This window comes from Setaria italica, chromosome IX, assembly GCF_000263155.2.
Source record: "Setaria italica strain Yugu1 chromosome IX, Setaria_italica_v2.0, whole genome shotgun sequence".
Taxonomy (NCBI): Eukaryota; Viridiplantae; Streptophyta; class Magnoliopsida; order Poales; family Poaceae; genus Setaria; species Setaria italica.
Window position 1 is genome coordinate 19957317 of NC_028458.1, and position 22140 is coordinate 19979456.

The 22140-nt window shown below is 41.1% G+C and overlaps 3 protein-coding genes and 1 pseudogene across 3 annotated transcripts; 2 read left to right on the forward strand and 2 right to left on the reverse strand.

Annotated features, from left to right (window-relative positions):
* The first annotated feature begins 3176 nt into the window (after positions 1 to 3176).
* On the forward strand, positions 3177 to 6094 carry LOC101776766 (probable leucine-rich repeat receptor-like protein kinase At1g35710). Its single transcript, XM_012842618.2, has 3 exons — positions 3177 to 3470; positions 3645 to 5344; positions 5430 to 6094. The coding sequence occupies exons 2-3, from the start codon at positions 4478 to 4480 to the stop codon at positions 5484 to 5486; spliced, it is 924 nt and encodes a 307-aa protein (XP_012698072.1). The 5' UTR covers positions 3177 to 3470; positions 3645 to 4477; the 3' UTR covers positions 5487 to 6094.
* A 1702-nt stretch (positions 6095 to 7796) lies between these two features.
* LOC101781067 lies at positions 7797 to 9473 on the forward strand. Its single transcript, XM_004983034.2, has 5 exons — positions 7797 to 8374; positions 8457 to 8655; positions 8749 to 8773; positions 8861 to 8947; positions 9057 to 9473. The coding sequence occupies exons 2-5, from the start codon at positions 8556 to 8558 to the stop codon at positions 9196 to 9198; spliced, it is 354 nt and encodes a 117-aa protein (XP_004983091.1). The 5' UTR covers positions 7797 to 8374; positions 8457 to 8555; the 3' UTR covers positions 9199 to 9473.
* A 2270-nt stretch (positions 9474 to 11743) lies between these two features.
* On the reverse strand, positions 11744 to 16921 carry LOC101777177 (annotated as a pseudogene).
* A 1384-nt stretch (positions 16922 to 18305) lies between these two features.
* Positions 18306 to 21800, reverse strand: LOC101782534 (probable 2-oxoglutarate-dependent dioxygenase At3g50210). The gene is made up of 12 exons (XM_004983037.2): positions 21649 to 21800; positions 21196 to 21311; positions 20714 to 20832; positions 20564 to 20627; positions 20407 to 20474; positions 20047 to 20105; positions 19789 to 19948; positions 19648 to 19667; positions 19405 to 19451; positions 18867 to 18947; positions 18680 to 18769; positions 18306 to 18599 (listed from the first exon to the last, which is right to left on the reverse strand). The coding sequence occupies exons 1-12, from the start codon at positions 21680 to 21682 to the stop codon at positions 18468 to 18470; spliced, it is 990 nt and encodes a 329-aa protein (XP_004983094.1). The 5' UTR covers positions 21683 to 21800; the 3' UTR covers positions 18306 to 18467.
* Positions 21801 to 22140: the final 340 nt, after the last annotated feature.

Sequence of the window (22140 nt, forward strand, 5' to 3'; positions counted from 1 at the left end):
GCTACTGACTTCTTCTTACTTAGAGCAGCAGTGGATAGATTTGAAGAATCAATCTTACAGAAAGAGGTTTCAAGATTTTTGATAACTGATGGAGAGAGACTTGGAGGGTCCACAGAACAGCCAAGACAATTCTTATCCTTGCAACCTAGAGCCTTGAACCCCTAATTTTGGTTTTGGTTTCTCCTGCTTCTTCTAAGATCTTCATCAGAGATAACCTTATCTGAGCCTTCCTTTCCAGCCTTTTTAATATGGCCAGCTTGCACCAATAATGACTTAGACCAAGGCCCAAGTGAAGAGGTTACTTTCTTCAACATAACTTCAACAGGTGTCCCAGGAGATTTCACAGTGGCCTCATTAGATGGGATAGTATGTGGAAAGGGAACAACAGATGGTGCTTGGGTGCCTTCAGAACAACAATCAGCTGCAGTAGAGAAAGCAGTGGATGCACTGGCAATATTTTCAAGAGGACCACCCTAAAAAATAACTACATTTCCTTTGGATTCAGCTCCACCTTGGACCTCCTCGTCAGCTGAACACACAGGAGCTTTTGGAAGAGGGTACTTATCAGGAAGACTAAAGGAAACTGAGCCTTGTCTAGATTGGAGGAACTGTAAAGCTGAGGATGATAGAAAATTCATTCCCCAATGGAAGTTCAGAGGATTCAGGAGCTAGGAGGTGAAAAAGTCAGACCAAAATAGAGGAATATCCACCTGCTGAGAGCTCATTTCTAGGGAGAAATGTAAAATCCACTGTCTCACAGCTTTAGGATTGGGTTGAAAGGATAAAGATCCCTGCTTAGCCGCCAGAGATGCAAAACTGGATCTTGATTTTGCTCCAACAATTCAAAAAAAAACCAATTGCATGTTGTTTCTAGGGTCCTCCTGTGGCACCTCATCCTGTGCATTGCCTTCCATAAGTTCATTTTCATGAATGTCTTCTTGCACAAAATGCAAGGGCTCTCCATTGGCCTGAGGAATGAAGACATCCACCTATCCCTCTTCTGCAACAAGGTTTGGAGCTAGAGCATTGGCCATTGAGCTGTCTGAAGAGTTAGTGCCTTCGATAATATGTTCTTCCTCCTCTGGGTCTTCAGCTTCTAGATTATCTTCAGCTTGAATGAGATCTTCTATTCCTCCAAGGTCTTCATCTACTGCCAAATTAAGATCAATGTCAAGCCTATTCCTAGCAGCACAAGATCATTGGCTTCCATGAGAGCATCATCAGGCACTGGTGCAGGCTGTTCAGGCCCCTCTGGGTTTATTTGTGGCCCAATGAAAGCTTCTTCATTTTGACCTCCAGGCCCATTTGGCCACAAACCCCATTGCACTAGCCCATGATTATCATTCTGATTAGCCATGTTGTTCTGATTATCATTTGCAAGACCTACATTATTAGGCTGACCATACCCAAAAAAATCAAATCAATTGGGTCAACATCATCAGGGGCTGCTCATCACTAGGACCCCCATCCAACATCCTGTACTGCAGGATTTCACATTATGCTTTCCAACAATCCCTTTTCAAAAACTTGTCCCTCAAAGCAAACAAAAAACTAGGGAATTTCAGAGAGGTCACCAGCTCTAACTTTCACAACAATCCGAGCCAAATTGTTAGGATCCTCCTCCCAGACAAGTAATTTGCCAAATTCTGCCACTGTTTTTTCAATGTCTGCCCTGGACCAGAAGTCAATATTATACCCTAACAACATGAGCCAAACCTCACAATTCAAGGTAGTAGTCTTATTGTTCTAACCCTTGCTGTGTTCAACAAAATAAATTCTATAATCACCATATTCATGAGGACCACCACTAATCAAGAAGTCCCTATCATGGATAAAATTGAAGCGCACATAGGCCTGACCATATGGGCATGGCTGAATAGAATGGAACCTTATCTTGCGTCGGTTGTGTAGGAAGTCATCAAGGAGATTTCTGATAGACTGAAAGGATACCTATTGATTTGGCAGAGGTTCGGTGATGGTGATGGCAACATCACTGTTGCGTCGGCACGGACCATCAAGAACAACTCGACTCATCGGCTTCCTATAACCCACCATCTGATGATGACAACCTCTGGGCATGAAGGGAATAGGATCTACAAACTTGTACGCCATTGCAGATTCTGAGCAGGGACACAATTCGTTTTACTGTAGCAGGTGGAGAGGTGCTCTGGTTGCAATGCAGGGGTGGCTAAGAAGCCAAATGACAAGTATCAAGAGTATCAGAGGATGGACGAGAGTTCTCACCAGCGGCGCAAGTGCGGTGGCCGTGCTGAGCAAAGAGGGGCGATGACTGCGAGGCTGTCAAGGAAGGCGAAGCGCCCACCCTGGTGACTGCGGTAGGTGAAGAAACTTTCCAAGCAATGGTAACGGGAGGTACCAACGAAGAACAACCCAAAACAGCCTTACCCAGCTCTGAAAAACTACCAACAAGAGCTCCACAGTTGTCGGTCCCGAGAGTCATAGATGTTGGCTTAGCAAACCAATTGCCAACATTCTTCTCTTTCCACTCTGCCGGCTGAATTGCTATGGAGAAGATTCTGACATTAGACAGACCCGGAAATCGAGGTGGGGACCTACAGTGCAAAGCAATGTGGCCCAACCAAAAGCAGAGCCCACATCTCACTGGTCAAGAACATGCAGCTCACACATGAAAATTGGATAGACAGCTAGAACAGTGAAGATGGCCCATGGGCTTTGCTATTCGATCATTGGAATGCTCAGAAACTGAAAAACTCGCATTGATCACGCTACTTGGAATCGCGCCATTACTGGACCCCAAATTAAGGCTCAAATCAATACCATCAGCTGGTGAATTCAAAACCAAATTTGAACTGTGTTCTTCGCAGGATTAGCCCGAGAGTTCAAAAAATCCAAAGATGATCTATGTTCCAGCATGGAGAACACTAATTTCTGTTGCCATTGACGATGAACAAACCTGCGATTGAAAGAATCCGAGTGGCGAATTGGGACCAGATTGGCTCCAGTTAAAGGATTGGCAGAAGAAATAGACTTTTTTGAATTTCTAGATTCCACATACTGCTGCAGGTAATGAGTACCCTGAGCCTCATCAATCACTTTCTTGGCTAAAAGAAGGCCACGTTGGTTTCAGAGATTGAAAATCACTTTAAAATCAGCACACCGAAAAGACCCCATCTTATACACCGGAAGTCCAACATCTTTAGACAAAACAGTGAACTTGGAAACCCAATTCTCAACCTCCACAACAGCAAAATGATCCGCAGCTCCTCCAAGGATCGATTGCAGGATAAAACCCACGTTGGCCTCAGACAATATTCAAACGTGACCGGGGGAAGAAGCCAAAAGCCAAAAGCTACGGGGTGTGGCTGCTTGTAGGCACAGAGCCAAGGAATTAAGGAAGAGGGTTGGGAGAGCTGCTTATCTGCAGGAGGTTCCTGGCAAGCTTATCTGCATCCGAGTTCTATCAGCTTCTTTTGAAAACAGAATATCAGGTATGTATGTATGGCACCATCTCATTTCTTTCAGTTCTCAACCTTATTACCGCCTGTGTCTTTTTGTCAAACTACCATCACTTCCTCAGCTTGCTTTCTCGATTGATCATGCATATTAATTTGTTTATCAGATCTTGTTATCTGCTTTAGTTTGCATTATGCTTTTGCACGCAGATATCAAACTCAAGACGAGAATCTACGTTCAATGGCTGGTTTCCGTGCCTGTATTATTATCTAGTGTTTTCCTGTTAGGTTAAGGTAAATCAGCTCCAAGCAATCTCGAGGATCGAGAGGCTCTACTTGGCTTGAAATCCTATATCACCAAAGATCCTTCAGGAGCGCTATCGTCGTGGGGAATGGCTCCTCGGCGTGTACATGGACAGGAATCCAGTGTAATCACGCAGGCAGGGTCTTGGAGCTGGATATCCGAGGTCTCAACTTCTCTGGAAGGATTAGCCCTCATATTGGCAATCTCTCAGCTCTTATTTCCTTGAAGCTACAGAATAACCACTTGGAGGGGAACATTCCTAACCAAATTGGTAAACTTGATCGGCTCCAAACGCTAGATCTTAGCACTAACCTTCTCTCAGGAATTGTTCCCCTGCCACTTTACAACCTCTCTGCACTTCTTTACCTGGCATTTCCACATAATGATCTTTACGGTGAGATTCCGAATGATATTGGTTATCGGCTCCCAAACCTCCGGACGCTCAACATTTGCTTCAACAAGTTCCATGGTTCGATCCCATCATCTCTCCACAATCTGACAAAGATCGAGATCATACGGATGTCCTACAAACAACCTACTTAGTGGCTCAGTGCCACCAGGTCTTAGTGGACTTGATAACACCGTCACGTACAACATTAGGCATAATCAAATTTCTGGCACAACAAAAATCATTTCTGACCTCAGAAACGGCACCAAGCTGCAGTACCTTGCACTTGCTGAGAATCTCATCGAGGGCTCGCTTCCCGATTCAGTTGGCAACCTGTCGAGCTCTCTTTCAATGCTATATCTTGGTTCCAACAGGATAACTGGTCCAATACCACCGTCCATTGGGCGTTTAACATCCCTAACGTTACTCGACATAAGTTACAATCAGCTTTCTGGGAGTATCCCACCAGAGATAGGCCATCTCAAGAAGCTAACAGTTCTTGAGCTTACAAGGAACAAGCTATGTGGCCCCGTACCAATGGAAATTGGGCACCTTACTGCGCTGGGAACGCTGAGGATCGGACAGAATGAGTTGGTTGGTAGAGTTCCAGAAGAGCTGGGTCTCCTCCGACATGTTGATTTGCTAGATATATCGAGCAATAACCTTCACGGGGACATCCCAGCGTCTCTCTTTGAACTCAGGAGCCTTAGTTCTATTCTTAATCTGTCACACAATTCACTTACTGCTGCATCAATTGAGACCATTGGTCAGCTACAGAACATCATCGCCATTGACCTGTCAAACAATTTACTCAACAGTAATATGTCAATCGGGCAGTGCCAGAGGCTGCAAACATTGTCTTTGAGTAAAAATGCAATGTCAGGAGTGATCCCTGACAGTATTGGGACACTTGGAGCTCTGCAAAGCCTAGACCTTTCAAGCAACAAGTTAACCGGTAGCATACCTCCGAGCCTATCCAAGCTGCACCTTCAACTATTAAACCTCTCATTCAATGACCTTACTGGGTTGGTTCCAAGCACTGGAAACCACTCTCTTGTCTACCTTGATGGAAACCAAAAACTGTGCTACCTTGATGGTGATATGACTGCAAAAAATGGTGATTTTGGTTTAGCCGGTTGTTGGCTGCAGAGCTACCAGAACAACAATCTATTTCCAGTATTCATGGACTTACAGGCTCCATTGGATATATTCCACCAGGTACACTGCACGTTCATTTATATTTCTAAATAATATGAGTGTATTACTTTAGTTAACCTGCTGTACTTTAACTTGTGTCATGAAGAATATGGATATGGGAGTAAACCATCAACAAGGGGTGACGTCTACAGCTATGGCGTGATGCTCCTCGAAATGATCACTGGGAAGAGTCCTCTCGAACAGAACTTTGGAGGGGACATGAATCTTGTAAAATGGGTGCGAGATAATTATTTCCCACGTCAAGCTCACCATGTAATTGACAAGCGACTCATCAGCGCTACCACTGATGCCATCTGTGAAGGAGTGCACGAAAGTAATACAGAGAAGCTACTACTGAACTGCCTGTTAATTCCGATGATAGAAGTGGCCTTATCCTGTGTTGCCCAATCTCCAGATGAACGAAGTAGCATGCATGATTCAGTCCTAAGGTTGAAGCAAATGAAGGAGACCTACTTGCGCAATCGCAGTACCATGTACAGAACCAGGAGAGGTTGATACATACTTAATTTTTGCGAGGAAGAGGTTGATACATAGCTGCCAATCTCTTGATCAATAAACCACAGCTTGATTTTTCAGATTTTTTGTATCTGGTGTAACACCAATGGTGATCCCAATTGTCTTGCTAAAATAATTGTCCTAAATGTCAAATCGGAGTGTTCATGAACTTAATTAGTCTAATAATGTTAATTGGAAAAACTAATGTTACCTTGTAATAATACAGCTCGGTCCAAACAGAAATAAATAAATACAGATCCATCCACGCGTTTTTTTCGGTTTTCTGCAAGTCTGGTGGTTCTTTTAGGAACGTTTTTTTTTTTGTTGTTGGTGACTTAAATATATATACTTGATTTGATGCACACATGCCTTTACAAAGAACCGAATTTGAAACAGGATATAATATCTGGCTTATATAGTTTATAATGATTCAGTGAGTCAGAATTGATTCATCTTTGGATATCATGTTATATCAAATCAAATCAGAATTCTTTCTTTGCACTTTCTCAAAAGCAGTTTGGTTTGGTCCTCCCCTTGCCATTAAAATAGACTACCTTGATCTTGTTCAGATATTTTTTATTATGCATATTTAATCACTTAAATACTTCAGATAACACTGATCTTGTTTGCTATATTATTATGGTACATTTGGAAGGCTAGGAATGCTTTAAGATTTCAGAGAACAGATTGCAGCAGTATTTTCTCCGTTATGCACCCTGCAAAGGCAGCTCAAAAGGCTCATTACGACGCTTACAGTTTTGAGCAAGTATCTGGAGATAATCTTCAAGAGACATCAATAGTAACCATCCAGGAATACACTGTACGGTTTTTCTTCTCCAAATTGTCTTTGCCGCAGGTCTGATACTTCATTGTCTGACAGACAGGAGGTTGATCTTGGTGCGTTCATATGAGATTTAGGGGACTGTCCTGCCATCCTCCATGGGCGATAAACATTCAAGCAAAACGCTTCATGCTAAATCATCCTTCCCTGCTGAAGCCCTCTGATTAGTCTTTTCCTTGGTCTTCATGTAATAGAAACTTTGCAGGGTCAAGACTGCAGTTTCCTTTCCACAGTTGCCGCAGAAGAGGAAGTCGTGCCGGCCGGTGCTTCCGGATAGCAGAGTGAGTGTGGAGATCAGGACAGGACGTCGAGGAAGGCGGTTGGCGCAGCGTGATTCCCCACAGAGAGCGCAGTGGCGACGTCGCACGAAGGCCGACGTCGACTGCGTCGGCCACGGCGAGCGCGTGATGATCCGCGTCAGCTCAGTACGGTGACATCACCGCCCAAGGTGCTTGGTCTTCATGTGCGATTCGCTTGACCAGGAGGCCTAGGCTGCCTGCTGTCGTCTTTTGATTCGCCTGCATCCCTAGCTGCAACTACTACGCGCCACATCCAAATCTCAAGCTCACTTTTCTTTTTCCTGATCGAATATTGATCAAATGGTAATTCTTTCTATGCGATGAGCCAATGAGGTCGATCGATATGCATCCGAGACTGATAACCATCGAGGAAAACAAAAGGGCCAACCATCTGCAGAATCGGCATGTATTCAGGCAGGCAGGGGAAGGTCATTAATTCTCGATCGTCTCTGCTACCTGACAAATGGAGCTTGCCGGGCCTGCTTGCTACCAAACGCACGCCAGAGAGCACGAGGTCCAGCAAGCAGCAGCCCCACGAACATGAACATGAACAAAGCGTGGCCTTGTCGAGTCGCGTCACAAAACAGAAAATTATACGCCGACTCCTTCTGCAGCGTGGGATTGATTCCATTCATGCGCTCCACGCCGGAAGATGCACCGGCCGGTCACTGGAGAAGTGGAGATGGCCCCAGAACCCGCGGTTCTTCCTCCTATAAGAGAGCGTGCACTGCAGTGGGTGGCGACCACAACTTGTCACTTCACAGCTAGCTAGCTTCGTTCGCTGCTTCAGAACTAGCCCACTACCCCTGATCCAAAATCAACCAAAACTAGAACCGGTTCTACGAGAAGCCAGGAATGTAATCCATGTCTACCTCCTCTACCGAAGCACGTATTGTGGAATCCGTACCTCTCCGATCCTGATCTCCTGAATGGAAAATGGTGAAATGTACTAGTGAAGTTAATGGTTAAATGACATGAAGTTTCTCTTTTATTTCACTTATGTTTTAGTGTGTAAGTACCAGGGATGGAACAGATTCTTTCCTTTGAATTATAACTCAGCCTGACTATCCAGAATAGTGAATGTAGCAGTGACAGTAATGCATGGTTAAATGATGCACTTATACTTTAGTGTTAAATAATCTAAAATATTTGCAGTTGATTGTGCACTAGCAAAACTATTTTGTTCTTCATCCTCCTCACAAGTGTTTTGTTGTTAGATTGCAGATACCAGCTTGATGCGAGCTGAGAGGGATGGTGGCAGCAACAATGGGCGCAGAGACGACTCATGCTGCCATCGTTTCTGTAGCTTTCCGAGCCCTATGGCAGCACGCTACGTCTACACAGTGCACGGGTGCCACAGCGGAGGGTGTCATGATCATAAGTCTTACCTGCTTCGTATCCTGAAAATACTTTCACCACCTAAAAACCATTTGATTTCAGTTCGTTTTGTGTTGCCTTAACAAAAAATGCCCACCAGCTTTTTTTCTTGGTCATGTTCTTCTCCACCAGGTACACGAGGAAGGTACAAGACCGGAGAAACTTGTACACGAGGATGGTACCAATATAGTACACGAGGATGTTCTTCTCCACCTCGTGTAAGATCATGAAAAAAGTTCTCTTACCAGGCTCCTTCATGATCTCTATATTGGTACCATCCTACTGGATCCAACTCTATGGTCAGTTCTCGTGTCAACCTATCTTACAACTTGTAATAAGTTAGAAATTCCGCCACTTGCTGATGCTGGTGTTTTCGTTTGAATAATTTCCAGGAAAAGTTGCACCGTTTGGAGCAGGGTACCTCAAATAACTTTTCCATGCATTTACTCTTGTCTTCCCTCTCAGGAACTAACATGTGCTTATCTTGTATTTCGAATTGAACAGGATATTTCTGTTTATTCAGCTCATAAGCGTAATGAGATTAATCAAAAGGCTGAACTACAGATGGTGCCAGATAAATTTTAAAGCATGGTACGTTGTCTTTATCCTATCATTTTTTGATTATATACATTACAGTGATTACACAATCTGTAATTGCATACCGTTATTTTCTATTTGAACACCTTGAATTGACTTGCAGCTACCTTGCACGGATCTTTGGAATAGGTGGCCACTGGCCAGCAGAGCAGCTGCGGCAGTATGAGATGGACGATATCTTGAGAGTAACGATGACGACACCGGGCTGCCACCTTCGAGTACATGCTGAGCAGTATCGACACTAATGACCCGGCCTGCACCTTCGCCGGTGTCCCAGACGGCCAGACGCCGACGATCAACGTCGATTACATCGTCGTCATGAGCAGGAACGACCCATGCAGATGCATCAGGATCATCAAGCCCTGCCATCTGCGCTATTGCCGGACGACGCAACTGGATGAGGCTTACAAGGAAACTAACGTTATTTTGTTTGTGCGTGCATGTAATCTTCATTTTGTTTCACTTGCTTGTATATGCTGTATACTTACTGGTGGATCCAGGGAATGAAATCATTACGTACCCGATCTCAGTTGATTGTGCAAACCTTCAGTTTATCGGTTTATCGGTAATGTTTTGGAACGGCCATTCGAATTGAAGCTTGCAGAAAATTACCACCAAATTTTCGGTCGACTCATTTGCTCCCCACGCCTCATCTCCCCAATCCTCTCTCTCCCCATGCCTCGTCTCTTTCTCCAAGCACCAAGCATGTGACCAGGCCATCGAGGTGCACGGTGATTCTGCTTCCACGCTAGCTGCCGCATGCGCGTGCTGCTCCAACTCCCACGCTCACACTCGAGGACCATTATTGGTGAAGTCCTCCTTCCCCATCACCCAAGCCCAGTGACCATGGCCGTGCTCCTCCTGCTCCCATACCTGTGGCCACACCACTCTGTTCCTGCTCCTACACTAGCCGAGGAAGAGGAAAAGGGAAGGTGAAGTGAGGACTTGGAGCGGTGTGGTGTTGCAATTTTAGATTTTGGAATGTTGTAAAGAGTGATTTCAGATATTGCGGTAAACAAATTGAGATATTGGTACATATTGTTTTTGTTCGATTAGACTTTGATATTGCAATTGTTCAAGATGTTGTAATTGTGATTTTTAGATGTTGCAACAACAGATTTGGACTAATGCAAATACTCTTCTCTTGCTACATCAAAGTTATTGGTAAATGTTATTTGGAACATGATGCAATGTTTTGGTGTAAATTTTTTTCATGGAATTCGACGGCAAATATGTATTTTAGTGCACATTTGGATGTTACCAACATTCTTTTTTCATGTTGCATATGCCCTTTTCCCATGTTGCAAATGTTGTTTTTAATGACACTAGTAGCTCCGGTTAATTTATTTTTTCTTTCAATATGCATAATTACTTGAAGGGTGCTATTAGCTTTGGTTAATTTAGCAGGGGATGTTAGTAGATTCAAGAGGGACTGATAATGTCGCTAAAAGTGACAAATTCTCCATCCATCACTTGCAGCGTTTCTATGATCAACCATCGTCATGGAATGTAGGAGCATGGAGAGGCACACCACATGGACTACTAATCATCACGGGTGCAACAAATAGAAGAAAGATTCGATGCATGCAAGAGAATATAAAATTGATGGCATCACACGTATGCAAATAAAGTTTTAAACTTGACAAATTCTTAAACCGTACACCCAAATAAAATTCCGATTCTATTAGTTTCATGCAACAAGATTTTGAAAAGAAGACCCACTTGACTATATGTTTGGATAAAACTTTTTATTGATACTTTTATTGGGTTGGAAGATTTTCTATGATATACGTACACCATGAACAAATTCACATAATTAAATAATTGTATGAATGGAAAAATTATACAAACTCATATAATAAAAATGTATATACCTGTGAAACAAAACAAAGATTTGCACACCTATAATAAATTATATGAATGTACAATAAAACGAAACAAATTATAGTAATTCACTAACAAAGATGTATACCCCTAGAAAAAATAATATAAATTCATATGACAAGCATTTGTATACCTAGAATAAATTATATGAACTTACGGAACAAAATAATTGTAGGCATTGAAAAAAATTATACGAATACATAGAACAAATATGTAACCTATGAAACCAATTATACGAACTCACTGAATAAAGATTTGTATACTTGAAATAAATACAATATCAATACATAATAAATAGTATAATCTATTAAAAAATAAATAGATAACACAATTATTATAATTCACTAAAAATAAAATAATGGAAGAAACATGAATAATATAATAACTAAAAGAAAAAAGATATCGTAATATACCAAATGAAATAGAAGATAAAGAGAGAATAGAAAAATAAAATGGTGAATACAGGAGTGTATAGGAGGATGCAACTAGCTTGAGAAACTTCAGCACAAACATGTTTTCTTTGTGGGGGAATTGAATCAGAAAACCTTCAAGCATCTGAACCTGCAACATAAATAAAAATAGAAAATATATGCTTCATCATAGGTCCATTCCAAAAAAAATTTGGAATAGGCATCTCTCCCTTTCCACCTCATATTTTTAATCATAGATGAGAATCCAATTAATAAACATAGTGGTACACTCATGATGAACGGAGGATGGTATTCAAGTACCTCCTGAATTTGTTGTTGATAGTTTTGTGGCACAAGATATCTTCAATTTGTTTTCTCGCTTGGCATCATCAGTCATCAGAATATTTGCAGAGTGCTTACCTATGGATAAAAAGATATATAACACATATGTAAAATATCAGTGAAGTACAAGATAGCTTCAACATATGTGAGAGAACTAGAAATCTAGACCTGCAAGATATGCTCCGTGAACATAGCCATTGTAGTGTTCACTCGCGTGCTCCCCCATGAAGTGCACCCTCTCAACAGGATCCTTATAAGTTGAATGTTATAAATAAAAATATTAATGGCACATAAAAATCTTGAGGAACTAATTATGTTGAAAGGAGATGTGAATTGTCTGATTCAACTGCCTCTGATTGCACATACCCTAATCTGATCATATTCATATCCGTTGACGCCAATGGGCCAGTTGGAGAAGCTTCCCTTGAAGAACTTGTCGGACCACCACCATGGAACAAAGATGTCTGTCGCATTTGGGACATCCCTATCAGGGAACATCTTCCTCAACACCTCCGTGGCTTCTGCTTTTGTCTGCTCATATGATTGTTGTTCGATACGCCGAGATTCATCATCCGTGATGGTGATAAGCAGGATGCTAGATCCTGGGTATTCATTCTCAAGATGCTGAAATTTATATTTCAAAAAATTGAAATGTATATTGTTTGAGATATGTATGCAACTTCATGAATTACATATGTTCAACCAAATTGGTTACTCAACATGTGACTCTGATGAACTAGTGATTAGCTGTAACCTCACCACCTTATCCAAAATTATTTGAGTTATATATAACTAGCAAATATGCACATGATTTTCTATGGGTGAAACTAGCCACGGGCAGTGGAGGAGGTGAGGGCATGACAGCAAGCTCTCCAGCGGAGCCGAGTTAGAGTGGCGGCAGCCGATGGCTGTGAATCCGGTGGCGGGAGACATCGAACATAGTGGAGGGTGGCATGGGGATTACTAGAGGAGAGGGGTGGGGTTAACAAGAGGAGAAGATGGTGGCTGGCGGTAGAGGATCCGGCGGTAATGTTGTGTCCATCGAGAGGAAGATGATTCCTCGTGGGCTGCATTGTCGTCGGGCCGACATAAAAAGAAAAAGGTAGAAGTGTTCCTCTCTCTAGATCGTGGGTCGATTAAGGGAAAAGTGAGGGAACATTTTTTTTATAAAGTGACAGATGTAGAAACAAAGATAGAGATTTAGATTTGCAAAAATAATTGTTTGGGGAGTGAATTACCTGTCACAGGTTTTTTCCCCTGCCAAATTGGATAGTGTCCCCTCCTACTGCTTGCGTAGAGGAAGAACTCTATACCCGACCCAACAAGCCAGTATTTCTTGGGAAACTTTAAGAACATCTTGGTATAAACTGCCATGTAAAATTTGTAGTTGCTAAGGTTTTCCATTCCTGAGAGGTATTGCCAAAGCAAAAGGTTGTGTTTCAATTTCAGAAACTAAGAGAAAAGTTTCAAGTTTGAGGGAAATCTACGAAGTCAGGAACTAACAGGTAATGGTGGATTGAAGGTTATGAGATTGCTCTGCAGGACGCCCAAGCTGACAGAAACCATGACATAGTCCGCCTCATACAGCAAACCGTCCTCTGTCTTCACCGTGACACGATCCTGTGAGTAGGTGATCTCTTGCACTGCCTGGCAAATATGGATAACTCATGAAACAATGAGAAAATTGTGCAAATATTATCTTTATCTGAATGAAATAAATTGGGTATTTCTATTCTGTTACTTTGGTGGTGGAGACGGAATCCTATATATGCATGATCAGTCAAAGTTTTTAGGTTACAGAAAAAATAATTTTATACAATAACTATATGTGTATAATAACAATTACCAGAATGTGTGTATTTTGTGTGGGCCACTAAATAAATTTTACAAGAAATATATTTTCTTTGTCCGCACTATTAATATACACATGTGCCATAGCTAAAATTTATGGATGTTCAGCTGCACATCCATGAACCAATGCAGATCCACCCATGCATGGGTGTTTCTATTCCACGGATCCAAAGATGACCAAGATTGGTGCATTCCACGGTTGCAAACCTCGCCTTCAGTCAAAGCTAGGGCCAAATAACTTAAGTTCATAAAACTACCCACACAAGTAAATGGTATATAAAAGTAAACACTATAAGTAAATGGCAAATTCCAATTTGAGATGATACTTGAAGTACATTCTTAGAGGTGCAACAATAGATATCCTATTTCCAAGTACAAAGCATTCAATTTAAATTTCACACTTCTAACAAGAATATTTCAATCGGTTTGAATTTTCAATTGAGAAGCTTGGAGAATTTGAGTGAAAGTTACTTTACTTTCAACTAGATTTAGCTTTGGGTAAAATTTTTAAAGAAATTGCTCCACTTTATAGTATTTTTTTCAACTATTACATGGGCTCCCCTTGGCATGGTAATAACTAATAACATTGTCAGGGTTGACTGTGTGTGGCAACATGTACTAAGTTGTTGATCTAGCTGTGGCAGAGTATGTGAAATTAGTGAGGGCATCATCACGGCTTACTGGCCGGCTACGGGCTTGACATATGACAAATGGGGAAACGTAATATAATAATTACCAAGAAATCTGGGAAGACAGTTTAACTAGAGAGAATTCCCTATTTAACACTCGTATGATGAGTGGTTCCTTTCTTGACACTCAAAATTTTTTTACTTTCTTATTTGACACTGACTTGAACTTTGGTTCCTCATTTGACACTTCCGTTCGTTACGTCAGTTAACTCGGGTGCACAGTAACCCTATGGATACTTCCACCCTATTTTACTAAACAAAACGATATCCATAACACCTCTAAAATTCATGAAACTTTTTGTAGTAATATAAAAGATAGAGATGAACTCATTTTACACAAAAATACATATATCTCATTTAAAATCTTAAAACAAAAATTCACCAAAATATGCTATTTTTAAAGATTATGTGAATTTTTAGAGCATAAAAATACTTTCCAAAATTACGTGAAAATACCTATATTCTAATTGAACATTTAAGCCAGCGATGTAATGCACAACGGACTCATAGCCCCGCTGCTCAATGACGAAGTAGACGTTCTCGGCAAATTTCGCAAAAGTTGGCAATCGGTGGGCGTTTTGAACGCTCGTGACACGTGGTGGCTCAGCAAACTCATAGTCATTCATGTAGTAGTCGATAACCATGTCCACTGGTCTAGTAGGACCATATGGAATACTGGCACAAATTAATAGAATAAGTTCCCATTAGAATGTTCAGTAGAAAACAAAACCAAACTAAAATGAACTTGAAGTTGATTTTTTTTTGTATTTACACACTCTAAATTAATAGTATAATTTTTTATTTTGAACTTAGACCAATCTCAGTGTACAGTTTTATGGCACAGTTATCAAGATTGAGAACTTGGTAATTGTGCCTGCTAGGTTTTATGGGCATGCTATTTAATGGTTATGAAACTCTTGATGAAACTCCACTTAGACTGGCCTTAGATATGTGTGCGTGAGGTTTGTTACAAAAAAGATATGTATGCACCATGGATATATATTTAGTTTAATTGTTCATATGAAAATTAGTGTGGCTAGTTTTTCATCAAAATTACTTCTACAAATGTATCTACCTAATTAATATATATATACAATGACATAAATTAGATAAACTACTACCTCCGTTCTTAAATAGATGACACCGTTGACTTTTTTCATTCGTTTTACTATTCGTCTTTTCTACAAATATTTTTATAAATAGATAAATTTACAAGTTAAATCTAAAATACATTTGGTAATAGACATAATGATATATATTTTACATTAGTTAACTAACTTGTTCAATAGATATTAGTGGTCAAAGTTGGCGTAAAAACTACATCATCATACAACATCACAAGTTAAAACTACATCATCATCATCATGATAGAACTAGCTAATTTGGACCTAGTTTTAATTTAGCTAATTTGGACCTAGTTTTAATTTATCATCATCATCATAAATTAAAACTAGGTCCAAATTAGCTAGTTCTATCATGCATCCACATAAATTAAACTAGATCAAAATTTCATAAGCTCCATCATGTGTCCACGTAAATTAAACTAGATCCAAATTTTGACAGAATGATAATAAGCCTAGTCTAGATAAATTGTTTCATCATGCTTATAAAGTAACCAACTAATTCACTTATTTAGCATAATGATAAACCTATGAACTTGTGGGAAAAATGATAATTTGTTTATAACACCAGCGATTACATCGCTGAAGAATGCTAGCAGGCTTACATCACCATAAAGGCACCCGCTGTCCCAGCTCCTTCACCGCCACAAAAGGCATCGTGGTTGTATAGGAGACAACAGCGCGATGCCAGGAGGCCCCGCTCTAAGGTCGCGTGAACCCAGTTCTTTTCTGTAGCCATGCCAGCCTTTGTCATGGCGTAGTTGACCCGAGCCTTTGTCGTAGCCCTGGCAGCCTGCGCATGTCTCTGCAAGTGCAATGGCTACCACCACCTTGCGCACTAAGGTGCTGGTGGGTGTGCTATCTCAGCGGAGTATGCCGATGCCGAGGCCATGAACCAAAGGGTGGCCTCCCTCACTGCTCTGCTGCCACCTACTGAGCAGATCACAGTCTCTACGGTCATGGCTGCCTCGACCGCCTGCTCTGCCATGCTCTTCCTCTCCGTAGAGGTGGGGAGGAGGGTGGTGGCACTGTGATCTGAATGAAGGCAAGGAGATGTGGTGATGACACTGTAGAGGTGGGGAGGAAGACGATGGTGTGGGGATCTAGAGGAGGGGAAGGAGATGCGGTGGCGGCATGGTGGAGGTGGAAGAGGAGGATGCGGTAGGGATTTGAGCTTTGTGTTCGGCTGGACTTATAAGCGGCTGAAAAGCTGAAACGGCTAATTTGTTGTGAGAGAAAAACATTGTTTGGTAGCTGATAAGCCGGCTGATAAGATGAAGCGAACAAAGCCCCGAATTTCCAATAGACGCTTGCATCGGTGAAGGTCTATATAGACATATACATGCTGGTGTAATATTGCACCAACACAAATAATCTATTATTCGTGTCGGCTCTTTATTGCGCTGGTACATATTTCAATCTCCTTGCAGGTGTTTGTTTTACACTAGCAAGGATAGGTAATTAAAAAGAAATTATAAAAGCATGTTCAAGTGGATGAACTTAAAATCTAACCAAACAAAGCTGATGATGTTGTCGCTCGCAATTTAGAAGTTGAGGGGCCCGGCGGAGGCACACCGCCGCCGTGTACCAACACTACTGATTGCGGTGCTCAACAACATTTACTGCAAGCACCGTCTGCTGGTCACCGTTGATCTCAATGTCCTGCGCCATCCATCAACCTGCTCGACACAGCGTCTCTGTTGTTACCTCTCTGTTCTCGATTGCCTCTGCTTTTTGCCTTTGCGCTCTCAATCGAGCTGCTCTTGCACTCTGCTGATCTCCATCAAATTCAAAATGGGGCATATATATACATAGATACTTGGTGTTTCAACTTCTCCATCGCGCGCAGAGTTAATTAGCAATGCACGCTTGGGATTCTCTATAGCGCATCTTGGCAGAGATGACGCTTCACCTTCTTGCGTTTGAGAACACTAATTCGTGACGGGGCCTTCTAAACCCAATACAAGTAACAAGTATACTTGTGCCAGCATTCATTATGTGCTGGTCATGGAAACTATCCGTGTTGGGCCATAGCAACCACCGGCACAGATACTTTGGATTCATGCAAGTGTTGACTGTGTTGGCTATCGGACCGGCATGGATAGAACATGGTACTAGTGCACTTTGGGCTGGTGTGGATGAGTTGATCCGGATGAGGCATTCTCCAGTGGTGTTCGGATTACTGGAGGCAGGCGGAGCTCCCCATACAGCAGGGCCCCAGCTGCCTGCGGCGTGCCGGCGTAGGACCCTCTCCCATCTCCTTCTTCCCTGGTGCGATTTGGTGGCTGGAGTATCGAGTGGCCGCCGACTGAGAGGAAGAAGAAGAACAGCGCTCAGTGCTGCTGTATTTGATGGGCCGGCTGTGGATTTCGATCGCCCAATAGATAGCCTGCGGCCCAACAGGGCAACAAGCCCAAATGCCAAAACGTTAGTTCCGCATCTGTCATCTCTCTGTCTCTGTGTGACTGTGTTGGGTGGGTGCCGCTTGTTCCCTCGTGGCTCATCGTCTCGCCGACGCTGAGTATTTGCCAAATGCCCGACGATGAGTGGTTCCTGTGCTATGTACTATTGCAAGGTTCTTTAGATGCATTTGGTTTATGAAGCCGGCTTCCAGCATAGGCAAATCCTACTTTGATGAGGGGCTTATTGGCGTCATCTTGTGGGTATCCCAAGTCTTGGGCCCAGAGATCCAAATACTAGAGACTTACAATCTTAGACAAAGCAGAGCCTTGTGGTGATATAATGAGTAAATCCTGCATTTGTCGTCACAAAAGCACCAAGGTTCTGTCCAAATGCTTGGGTTGTCCCGTAAAATTTGGTAGGTACAGTTTTGAGTCATACTCTTTATTTTTCATGGTTGATAATTTAGTTTAAGCCAGGATAATATTTTATGATGACAATGCTAATTTTCAATCAAGGTATAAAAATATTGAAAACCATCCAAATAAAAAGATTTTCAAAATTACAAATGAACTAAATACGCTGTCTTTGAGTTGGCAGCTATAGTTGACTATATATGCATGGATTCTGCCTTAATTGCACAAACTAACTAAAGTTACATAAAAGTAATTAACAGCATTTAGTTGATTGTATATATGGATACAATTGTTCCTTTATTTCACAGTATATCACATAAGTTTAACAGCAGATAGTTCATTGTCTGTGGATATAGTAATCCCTTTATTATCACAGTAGCGATATAACTAATGCTCCAGCCCTATAAATCACCGAAGCAGCAGCAGGCCTTCTGAACCAGACGCTCCCCATACACGACCTTCTCATACTTGGCGACGCTGCCTGTTTTCTCCACGCAGAACTCAACGGGCTCCACAGCTGCATCGAAGTCTGTCTGTACCAGCATTGTTTAAGGAAAACAAAATTAAACAAAAATGAGTAATCTCTATGACTCTATGCATGTATGATGTATACCTCGTAGAAAAACACAGCAGATACGCGGCGTTGATGGGAGCTGTTGATGACTCTATGAACCGTGGGTTGGTAAATTCCATTTGACCAGACCTAAATGAAACATTATGTTGGTATAATCTCTATGTTCTGAAGACAATCAGGATATCGTCAATGAACTCGCTAGGAATAAAAATTGGGCAAAATATACCTCGAGCATGTCACCGATGTTGCAAACAAAGGTTCCAGGAATTGGGTTGGCATGTATCCACACACCGGAACGGTTTTGGACCTGAAATTGCATCATGAAAGATTATATACATATTTTGCTTCGCTCATTAAAGGAATGGACAAATAATGGACAATACACCTAGAGTGCTAAGATACCATTGGACTAGGAGAAGTACATATACATATTATTGATTATTGTATCGAATCGAATTAAGCTCACATCTTGGAGCACATTTCAATTCTATTATGTTTTATTAGAGTAAAATAAACATCACAGATCATTTCTACAATACATACATCATTTAACAGGATTCCAGATTGCTACTATGAAGCAAAATAAAGAAAAAATAAATCTGACTGAAGTTGATCGTTTAGGCAATTTTTTGTGATATATGAATACGACCTCAGAAATTGGTAGGCATATACGGCTAAGCCAACAAATCTACAAGAGAAGCCCAGGGGGTGACATATGACATATACACAGGATACCTGAGAGTGAAGAATCAAGAAACAATTACCTCAAGGGCACACATGTCATCATCCTGGTTAACCAGTGTCAGAAGTCCTGCAGTTTTAATCTAGTTAGGCAAATAATCTCCCATACAATAGAAAGTTCAAAACAAGACTAAAAATCATGAAAGCAATAAAGTTAAAGCACGGGGTGTAAAAAAAAGATTCTCTAAATTAGTCTACAGATACTACTCTCTATAATTCAGGGGATCTCTACTCTCTAGTCAAACTTGTAGAAGAGATGCACTAACCGTAGTCGGTGTGAGATCCCCTGAATTAGTCCCAGAACACATGGAAACACCAAAAATATAGACAAGAGTTAGATGAATCCAGCCAGAAAGCATATCAAGGAATAATAGTGCAAAACATATGGCGACATGCTATTCGCTTACATCCCAGTATCAGTGCGTTTCTCTTCTGGGACATCACTTGAAACCGGGTAACTAATCAGCCTTACAGCCCAGTAAGGATCTCCTGCTATTCCCCGTTCAAAGGCATCAACAGGCCCGCCCAATGCCAAAGCTATACCTCGCATGATCTTCCTTGAAAGATCTGCAGTGAGAAACAGAGCATGCCAAACACCAGTAATGTCTACATCTAGTGATAAGAGAAGGAGAATGGATATAACTTTAGTAAGTCAAGAAGTGGACCTTTGAGAAGGCTGATATAGTTTTCCAGCACTACCTTAAAATTTGATGGGTATTCAGGCCTGGTGAAAGATAATTGAATTGGTTCTTTAGTGTGGAAGTAGGCAAATATATATATCGGCAATTGCAATGGTTCAAAAAGAAAATTATTGCCATGCTAATTATGCACAAGTGGAATTTGTTGATAAAATTAAAGGAAATCTAATGTGACAATATAAAAGATTTTTTTTGTTGTCACAGAACTGTACCCTTTTTTTCTTCATTATGGATATAATCCAGTCCTATATCAGATTAAATTTGTTCAAGATTTAATGTACAATACAGAAAACAAATTAAAGAGGAATTCAGAATTCAGAAACGTACCACAGATTGTATCCTTCAAGTGTTTTACCAAGATCTCCGTATTTACCAGGTGCAATAGGAGTCAAGCACTGCAATGATGGTTCTTCTGGTTAGTTTAGCTCCCAACAACTTAAAAAATGACAAGAGAAATACAGAGACAGGAGAGACAAAAACTCACATTAATTGCTTCGTGCATATCACGTTTTTCCTTGGTAATATTCTCTCCTAGTTTTTGATACCCCCTGAAAATAACAATCATTTTAAAAGGGCCTCAACACCCAAAAATGGATCTTATAAGGACATTGGACACGTTTAAGCAGTCACACACCTATACCCACTTTGACGTGTCATCTTAATCTTCATCTTTTCCTCATAAGGAAGCTGAAAGAATTTGTGTAACACATCCCTCACTTCCCGCATTAGCATCTCACAAATACCGTGGCCTTTCTGTTGTAGCAAGTTACAAGTATAGTTACCTTAGTTAGATATTCAGCCTTTTGTTGTTTTCATTCATAACAAGGAAAGCAAGTTAATTATAGCTGGTGATGGCTTAATGCTATATGTTCCTTTCTTATTTATTTCTAAAAATCATATGTACAAAAAAAATCCGGCTGAAGTAGTTCAGTTGATATTATTTGCCTAAGAATTCTGAACATATGTTGCTTTGCTACAACCATAGTTAATGGTAACTCATTCTCTTTTTATTCAAACATCAGAATATTATTCAAGTTAAATTAAGCATGTGCCAATTTGCTTAAAAGTTTCAAGCAAATCGTCTGAAGTCATCAGAGTTCATGCATGAGTGCTTACCACATAAAAGAATCCAACCTCCTTGCAAGCATAGTCCAACGTTTGGACAACTCGTAGCAAATCCTTATGATTTGCCATGTCTGGATCATCAATCTTTTCGACAAGTGGGGCGACATCTGACAATGGGAAAAAAGATAAAAGAAAGAAGGAAACGGTAGTCGGCAAATGATAACCCTATATTTCCAAATCAACGAACATATTTCTTTTAGTTAATGAAAGATAAAATTCCGGCTTCCGACATCTTCTTTCGAGAATGCATCAGACCATAAACATTACAAAGAGGTACAAGAGAACATGTATCAGAATATCTGATATATCAAAGAGAAATAACAAAACAAAAGGAAAATAAGAAACTCAAAATCTCTAACAAGCTAAGCTACTTCAGTAAATCAAGGGACAGTAAATCAAGGGACAGATGGAGTAATAAGATGTGTTAGGTCACTAAAATCTTACCGATTAGAGGAATTGCCGTAACATTGGAACCCATTGTTTGTTTGTGCGCGCGCGCACGTACGCTCGATCGTGAAAGGGAGAGAGATGTTCCAAGAGTAAAATTTAAGATTTGCTATATCTGAAGTGAGATGGTGAGGAACTAACGTGGAGTCATTCTTATATATATAGAGGGCCGATGCATGTGCTCCCGGGTCACTATAGGATATGTATTACTGGCTAGTCGAGTGCCCTGTTCTGTTAAACAATTTTATTCTACTAGTATGTGCTATAGAACAATTTGTCATGCAGCCTACTGGTCTATATTGATGCTGATATCCACCTAAGTCTATCCACGTGATTGCGTGTCCATACTTCTAAAAGGTTTTCTACAACCGCTTAAAAAGATCTCCAACCCGAAGTAGCTCTCCACGTTATCCACGAGATTTTGGGGCTAGGTTTATACACCATTTTCGGTCATCATTTCACCTATTTGAATTAATTAGCTTTTGTCTT